At 36.7% G+C, this 9,478-nt stretch overlaps 1 protein-coding gene across 1 annotated transcript in view; it reads right to left on the bottom strand.

Moving 5' to 3' along the window:
- Positions 1-724: 724 nt before the first annotated feature.
- The window catches only part of oprl1 (opiate receptor-like 1), a 51,826-nt gene continuing 43,072 nt past the window's right edge, over positions 725-9,478 (bottom strand). The window contains exons 3-4 of the mRNA XM_048178015.1: positions 8,813-9,165; positions 725-4,272 (exon numbers count right to left, since the gene is read on the bottom strand). Of these exons, the coding sequence (XP_048033972.1) occupies positions 3,749-4,272; positions 8,813-9,165 (877 nt within the window). The 3' untranslated portion in view covers positions 725-3,748. The remainder of the gene's footprint in view (positions 4,273-8,812; positions 9,166-9,478) is intronic.

Below are 9,478 nucleotides of genomic sequence, written 5' to 3'. Positions count from 1 at the left end.
ACAATGCAGTGCTTGGTGAAGAAATAGGCTTGGTGCAGGAAACGAAAACGGCAGGAAACACTCACTTTCACAATCTATCAGCACTTCTCCATCAGCCGCTGTTGAGGGGGTTGGGCTCCATGTCATCCCCTCATGCTCTATCAGCAAATCCACAGAAACAAGTGATGTTGCTGGCCCACTCATCTGGTCAGACGCAGCTGGCTCAAGCTCCAGGGTGATCTGTGGCTTTGGCTTCAGCTCAGGCTTTTCTATTGTGGCGTGGCTCTGGCTCATGGTCTGTAGTGTGCTCAGGCATCGTATTTTTGAGGTCAGTACCTTGAAAATGGACAAAGAACAGAACAAAACACAGGGCTTAAATACACTGACCAAACTAACTAAAGAAATGAATGGCAGGTGTGCAAATTAATCAAACAATGAAAAATATAGCAACAAACTGAAAACTAGAACACAGAACTAAAACACATGACAAAAACCCACCCAAAACAGAAACAAACCAAATGATCCCTTACAATAAGTTGGATCAGGTGTGTATAATTAGGGTTGAATCTAAACTATGTAAGGCTGTGGCCCTCCAGGAACTGCGTTTTGCACCCCGTCATACAGTGTCGTTCTCTCTTATTTGTCAGTGTTTGATTTTACAAAGGGACACATTTCTGTTTATCCAAAATGAGCAGAGATGCCTTGTACTTGTGTGAGCAGTGCAGATAACTTCAAATGGAGCAAATGGAGCCAATCATTTGTTTTAATTGTCACATCTGAATTCAACACATCAAAATACATAATAAATAGCACATTTTATCTCTGAAGCAGACGACTTATAAAAAATTGTAGACCATGTAATTCCTGCAAATTTCAAGACATGTTCACATCTAAGGTTTTGTTTTCTTTAACAATCACAAAGCAATCTGTGAAATGAAGTATGATGGCAGATACTCTTGCTGTGCTGTGCATCTGAGGTGCCACTCAATATGAATGCATCTCATTCACACATTTTCTTAGTTGAGATATACAGTTGCAAGACAAAGTATGTGAATCCTTTATCATACATTTTTTACAGCAATAGATGAACACAGTCTGCTCAAACCAATAACACACAAACAATTATACATTTAAATTTATTTATTAAACCCACTGTTTAAACTTTCATGGTGTGGAGTGAATGTGAATAACTAGCTTTGGGGCTGCTTTGTTGCCTGAGGGACTTGACAGCTTGTTATCATTGACAAAATTTAATTAAATCTCTTTTTTAGGACATATAGCTGGAGAATACAAGCCCATATGTCCTTTATTTGAAGCTCAAGTTAACTTGGGTGATCCAACAAGACAAAGGAGCTCAAGAGCAAATCAACAGCAGAATTGCTTCAACGTGTGGCTCAGTCAGAGCTCTCGATCCGAATGCCACCGTGTCTACACCAGACACAATCACTGCGACAAAAGCAAATAGAATTCATTATAATTAGTAATGCTGTCTACACTGTATACGGCATCGTGCGAAGCGACATGACAAATTCCCAAAAGTAAACTGATGTTCTATTTCTGACATACTATAAGAGCTTGTGAAACTTCTGACAGGAAGAACAAATGGATTTGCAATGATCACCTTGTCTCGTCAATCGACAATCTCAAGCTGTTGCGGTGTGACAACACTATGAGATGGCTTGGCATGACCTCAAGAGAGCCACCAGACATCCCAAGAATATTGTTGACCTGAAAAGTTTTGTAAAGAGGAATTTGTGCAGGTCAGATCCACAATTGGAAATTGTTAGGTGGAGGAACTTGGTGGAAGTTGGGTCAAAATCAAGCATTCAGCATTAATTCAGGCAGGCCTCGTAGTCAAGCTCTGCTGTCAGCTGATTTGCAGATTCCAACCCCACCCATATCAGCTGATCCAATTTCTATGGACTCCATTGGCAACTCTAAAATAAGGCGCATTAGCGTCCGTCTCTCTGCTTGGCCGCTTCCACTGCACGCTGCTTGCAACCCACCTCCTCCCCAGCTCCACCTTAAACTTGTTTAACTTAACCAGTGTCATTCTGTTGTCATTGATGCATGCTCTGTTCTCAATAGAGGGATTTTGTGCTGCTCTCCCAGTTAAAAAATTGGAGGTTGTCCACAGAAGCTGCTGCTGTTCCCAGTCTTGGCTTTCATGGAGCTCATGAAAAGGACGGGGAATTTAGAACAGAGCCATACCGCCAAATTGTAACTTTAGGAAAATATGCCAATAAAAATTTGACTAAAGTTTGTCTCTTGTCATTTTTGACTGAACTGTTATTAAATGCACCATGCATGTGAAAGTTTACACAGTGTGTTCAAAAAAGACATAAAATGTCCTGACTTTGAAATTTATGAAGAAACACAAGTGTTCACATATTTTGTTCCTGCACCTTTCAATCAACATTATCACAGGATGTTATTTTGAGATATATATATATATATATATATAAAACCTCCTGTGAGAATGTTTAATCATAAACACAGTGTTTAACACTCATAGCAAGACATAGAAGTGTCTTTTGATAACTGCTCTTTAATAAGTATGCAGAAAAGAAAAAGTTTTCCCATACAGGCGGTGTAAACGTCCATAGCACTAGCTGGTATTTGATTTCAGTCCATCTGAAAATGGTCCCACCAGTCAATAAATATGCAAGTAGATAATCAGCCAGTCAATGCAGCAAGTAAACAAACAATCACAATAACAAGTAAAAGTTCACAGGAATAAGCATTAAGTGTACAATTTCTCTATATTTCACTGACATTTTCAATATATATATATATTTCTTTAATTTGGCTTATTTATAGTCTCTTTTTTCACATTCAGTGGTCTGTGATGTAAACCCATGACAGTGCTGGCTCTTGTTGTCTGTCTCATCGAGAAGAATCCGTATGTAGTAACAAAGCCAGATACAGAGCGGCGCAGAAAACATTCAAAAAATAATCGAGGTAATGCTGACGGACATCTTCAACAATGCACAGCCTCGAATGTGATTAACTTCATTTTATGCACATATATAATAGAACACTACAGCAACTGTTTTGCAGTACGTTTTCATTTCTTTACAAGTATTTTTTTAAGCTTGAATCTGTGCTACCAAACGTACATGAATATATAAAATATTTTTGCTTATTGTACAGTCAAACGGAGAAAAATATCAACCTTTTTTTTAAAAAAAAAAAAATAACAATCAGGCTTTACGAGTCTCTGTATTTTCAGATTCGTGTCATAACATAACTATATAGTTATATAATATATAGTACAGTCCATTTAATATACTGTTTATACACTATATATACTCTATAGTGTATATAGTACAGTCCAACACTTGGCAATACCACAAAAATGACTGATACACTTAATCCATAGGTTCAGAAGTATGTTTAAGGCCATGAAATCCTACAGTCTTAAATTTCAAGAGAAACATTGATTGTTGCAAAGAGAGACATAAAAAGCATCTGTACAAGGCTGCAACACTGACCGACAAAGTGTAATAATTATTGAATAAGAACAGAACTGTAGACAATAACATCCAAATCCAATTAAGACACTGTAAAGTGAGCCCCTTTGTCCCTAAAAGGACGTGTCGTTTAACTTGACTCCGCCCTCACTCCTAGCCCAACCCTTTCCCCCGCCCACCTGGCGGAGGTGACTGTGGTGCTAGAGTGTTGTAATCTGAGTCAGCTCAGAGTTTGAGTTTCCTGTCCCTGGATTGGGTTGCGGCTCAGGGCTGACCAGGGGCAGCTCCACGCCTAGTCATGCGGGGTTACTATTACCATCCGCAGTCTTGCAGTTGTAGGCCACCTCACGCGCGATGTTGCGCATGCGGCTCGACTGCTGCGCGTCAAGGCCAAATGGTGAGGGGTGGCAGAACTCGCGGAAGCAGCGCTTGAAGTTTTCGTCGAGGAATGCGTAGAGGACGGGGTTAAGGCTGCTGTTGACATAACCCAGGGCAATGCAGAAGTGCATAAACACCACCGTCTGGACGCTGCCCAAGTTGAAGCCCAGTGACTGCGCCAGGGCCATGATCTGGATGGGCGTCCAACATACAACGAAAGCTGCGACGACCACCAGCACCATACGCGTGATGCGCCGAAGGTTGCGATCTTTCTCCTTGGATCCCGATAGGATGCGAACGCTGCGGAGGCGCTTCACCATGAGGCTGTAGCACACGCTGATGATCGCCACAGGAATCAGGAAGGAGAGAAGGAAAACACACGTCCCGAACACCGGGTCCCAGTAACTGCGAGGATCCGGGAGAACCAAGATGCACTCGATGCCTGAGGGGAAAGAAAAATAGTAGTCACCTTTCATTTGAATTTGATTTGAGGTAGCAAACAGGATGCAGAATTGTTATTTGAGATTAAATGCAAGCAAGTAGAATTAAACTGGAATTCAAAAAAAGTCAAACAATTGTAATTTTTAACCAAAAAAAAAAAAAAAGAAAGAAAAAAAGCTCAACCAAAAAGACAAAAAGTCGTGAAACTAACTAGATAGATAGATTTTCTGTGGCAAAGGAAGATATCCTTTCTGAAGAGTTGAGAGATGATCAATACTGAGTGTTCACTGGCCGAACAGATTAACTGATCGTAATATTGATTCAGCTGCATGAAGTTAAATCAATTAACTGATCCAAATATTTGTAATTGATTATAACAAGTTATGATTAATTATTCACATTTCCCTTTTTGAGCTAATTTGCTACAGATCGACATTTTGACGAAATACCTAGCGCTAATTCGCTGTTCTGATGGCCACTGACAATTAAAAAAAAAAAAAAAAAAAAAAAAATTTAAAATTTAAAAGAAAAAAAATCATATCACACAGTATTCAATCTAAAACCGATAAGTAAATATCCTACAGAGTGCCACTCAGCAATATTGAGATTTTCAGTTTCAGCATGCCCTTTTCAGAAAATGTTTTTCACAGTTAATCATTTTCTCCCTGCCACTCCTCTTGACATTTTTGACAGTCCACATCTGAGAGCATTAAAAGCCTCACAATTCCTGAGATGTGTGAATCTGGACTTCCTGCCTGCTACATCAGCACTTTTATGAAACATCTGTCAATTGCAAGTGCCAAGAGATTGTCTTTTCACCCATCATAGCTAAAAGAAAGCTGGCATTAGTGTTCTAGATGTTGCCTGTGGACTTGTGGACTCAATCAATCATCTATCTATCTATCAATCTATCTATCAATCAATCTAGCTATCTATCTATCTATCATACATTCATTTTTATCTATCAATCAATCAATTAATCAATTAATCTATCTATCTATCTATCTATCAATCAATCAATCAATCAATCAATCAATCAATCAATCAATCAATCAATCAATCAATCAATCAATCTATCTATCTATCTATCTATCTATCTATCTATCTATCTATCTATCTATCTATCTATCTATCTATCTATCTATCTATCTATCTATCTATCTATCTATCTATCTATCTATCTATCTATCTATCTATCTATCTATCTATCTATCTATCTATCTATCTATCTATCTATCTATCTATCTATCTATCTATCTATCTATCTATCTATCTATCTATCTATCTATCTATCTATCTATCTATCTATGAATAATCATTCATTTTTATCTATCAATCAATCAATGAATCTATCTATCTATCTATCTATCTATCAATCAATCTATCAATCTATCTATCTATCTATCAATCAATCTATCAATCTATCAATCTATCAATCTATCTATCTATCTGTCATACCAGTCTAAAGCAGCACCTGACTAGCACATCTGCACATAAGAGGCAATCTCCAATTCAGTCTAGAGAACAGCACCTTCCATATAAAAACCTTTTTTTCTCCAATACAATCAATCATTTTGCAGGATCATTTCTAAGGCATTTCAAAATTGCTTTGTATTCATATCATCAAAAACCAGTCACTCAAATCACATCAGTAAAACAGCAGGATTTTGACAAGCACAGCTCTCCATGCATCTTCAAAGACTCATGGACGCAGACTGGAAAAATATGCTTGCAACCAGTTGGTATTAGTTGTATGTGCAAATAATAGAATTACTGTATATATAAAACATGCAACAGTTTGCAGTGTTTCTGAATTTATATGGTACCACCAATGTAGAATATGCAATTATATTTCATCATTTGCTGTGTTGTGACCAAGCAACTCATTGTTCCAAGTCCGCTTGTTTCTTTGAAGGCTATTTTGAGACGGAACAGCTTTGCTAAGAAGTTAAACACAGACCTAACATCTACACTGCTGGACATTTGTTTACAGACATTCATCCACATCCCTTCACCTCTGAATCTCAGTCATCCTCCCTCCCTCTGCTTCTGTCTGTCTTTCCCTGCAGTGTCAAAGGCAGCAGAATGCAACTTGCATGAAGTGATGAATAAATAAATATGTTGCAGCCTGGCAGCAGCGGAGAGGAGAGAGTGTTACGAAAGAAAGCTGTCTGAACATTCTGCTGAGAGAAACACTGATCATCTGAACTGAACTGTGAAGGAAAAAAAAAGAAAAGAAAAGAAAAGAAAAGAAAAGAAAAGAAAAGAAAAGAAAAGAAAAGAAAAGAAAAGAAAAGAAAAGAAAAGAAAAGAAAAGAAACATCAATACATATTACAGTAACAAAACTTTGAGGGAAATGTGATGATATAAAAATTTCTGCATGATCATATTCTACATTGCCTGTGTTCCCTTTGCTAGTTTGTCTTCATGGTTTTTGATTGAGTTATGCACGTGTTTCTGATTATGTTAATTATCTCTTTGTATTTAAATCCTCTGTTCATTCAGTTTCTTTGTCTGGTATCATCAATGTTAATGTGGTTGTTACGTTATTCCCCTGCGATCTCCTGAGTGTTTCTTTTGGACTTAAAGACTGTTTTTGTTTCTCCACTCTTCCTTCATGCACTTTATTGCAGCCACACTTGACAATAAGATATTTATTTCAAAAACATTAAAAAATCTTACAGAATACACTCACCACCATTCAAAAGTTTGGAGTCAGTATTTTTAGTTTTAATGTACATATTCTGGATATAAAACAAGTCTTATAATAAAATGTTAACCTCTAATTGGCACAAATGCATGCACAGGCATACTTTTCCTAATATGTTGGTTTAGTGGTGATTACTTCACTGAGAGGGAGCTAGAGATCAGAGCAGGTTATTTTACACAACACAATACATCTAAATGGGCTGATCCATTATTCTTCAGGATCTGTTAGGTTCATGAATTATGGATAAAAGTGAAGAGGGTGTTGAGGAGTTGTTGCTGAGGGCACAGCAGAAATCCAGGACCTGGCCCAAGTATCACACAATTACAAACACACCTATTACTGATGAACACATTTGTTAACAGGTCACAAATCAAAATGTAATTTATTTTATTGCATATACAACCTGTCACCTGTAAAGGTGAGCTCTGCCTGGTGTTAAATTGGTTTCCAGCTACTACAATTAACCTAGCAAGGTACTTTAAGGTTTTTTTTTTTTTTTTAACTAAAAAGAAACCTCAATTAGGAAATGTTATGATTATCAGGAGCTCAAAGCCACAGGGAGGAAAAGCCCTCCTGGGTCACCTGTGGTTCTGCTTTCAGAACAGTGTACAGAGCAATTACTGTAACTTCAATGGAACCTAACAGAAAAATGATTAACACTGAAATGCTTTGATGTGCTTTTTAAAGCCCATTAATAGTGCATGTATTATTGACAAACAAACCCTACACACATATAAAGTCATATTACGATTCCCCTGTAGGTCTAAGATGTTAGAATTTGTTATTCAGGTGTACTAGTACATCCTGCTCCCAATTGAACGTTAAATAAATGTTTAATATTCACTTACTGGCCTGTAAGCTACATTGATCATTCCCACATTTTCTGCAGTTGAGGGGATCTTTTACATTAAAGTCAACAGGAAACAGTTTTTCCAACCTATTTTACTTCCATCATTTGACATATTTCTGAGATTTAAATTGGATATTCAATATTCAGCATTATATTATGAAGAGGCTTTTTATTATTATTATTATTATTATTATTTGGAAACAAGGTTATATTTAACTAAAAATAAAACTATATAAATAAAAATAAATAAATAAATAAATAAATAAGGCAAAATATAAAAAAAAAATAATAATTTTAGGTAGTTGAGAAGTCAACATTTCTATTTTTTCTAATTTTTTTTGCTATACTTTAAGTTTAACTTTAACTTTAAAATTAAAAAAAGTAAAAACTGTATAGACATTAAAAAAGGCAAAAACACAACAAAACGAAACTAAATTTAAAATAAAATGAGAAAATGTCAATATAAAAACTCATTTAAATATTACAAACTATAATAGTTTCTCAATACTACTACAATAACACTGTATTCATTAATATTTGTTAATACAAAAAATGTTCTATTTGTTCATTGCTTGTTCATGTTAGTTCCTAACTATAGATTTTAAAAACGAAATTAGTAAATGTTGAAATTACCATTGACTAAGATTAATAAATGCAGTAGAAGTTCATTCATTCATTATTAGCTCGTGTTATTACTTCAATGTCTGTTGGGAACCATCTAAATAAAGTGTTAGGAGATATTAAGCAGACAGTCTAGTATTCTAATGAGAGTTATCTGACATGTAGTTGCAAAGTTACTGGAATTTCTAAGGTGAACTATCAAAATAAACTGTTACTCAATATGGTTAAACTAATGAAAACTTATTGTTCATCAAATTAAATATAGTAAATAAGTAAACAAAAAAAAGTTAAATAGAGTCTCTCTCTCTCTCTCTCTCTCTCTCTCACACACACACACACACACACACACACACACTCACCGTTGTCATCTTCCACATCTCCAAGTACCATAGCCGGGACCCCTATGGCTGAAGCCAAGACCCACACGCATATATTGACCACTTTGGCCTTGTGGGGCGTCCGCATGTCCAGGGCTTTCACCGGGTGGCACACGGCCACATATCGATCCATGCTCATCACGGTCAAGGTGAACACACTAGTAAACATATTATAGTAGTCAATGGAGATGACCGCTTTGCACAGGGCATTGCCAAAGGGCCAGAAACCAAGGAATACATCCGTGCCCTGGAAGGGAAGTGTAGCCAGAACCAGCGCATCAGCCAGTGCCAGGTTAAAGATATAGATGTTGGTAGCCGTCTTCATCTTGGTATATCTGGGAAAGTCACAGAGAAAGTGAAAATAAAAAAAAAAAGTGAATGAAAATATAAATCAGGATGAACAGCTAAACACATTTATCCTGACTAAATGCAGTCTGTATTTGCGAGGAAAGTATTTGCAGTCTGTATTTGCTCCCCTGGGCCCTCCGCAACAATGGCATTAAAATGGCATTTCACATCAAATCCTCTTTTTAAATGTTTTGTCGGCAATGTCTTGTTTTATTTGAAAGCTACAACCTGTGATTCCCGCTGTGGAAATGCATCAAGATTCACAAACAATTACATATATTGGAATCCGAATCCGAAAAA

Source organism: Megalobrama amblycephala, linkage group LG24 (assembly GCF_018812025.1).
Source record: "Megalobrama amblycephala isolate DHTTF-2021 linkage group LG24, ASM1881202v1, whole genome shotgun sequence".
Taxonomy (NCBI): Eukaryota; Metazoa; Chordata; class Actinopteri; order Cypriniformes; family Xenocyprididae; genus Megalobrama; species Megalobrama amblycephala.
The sequence above is the reverse complement of the archived record's forward strand: the minus strand, read 5'-3'. Positions and strand labels throughout refer to the sequence as shown.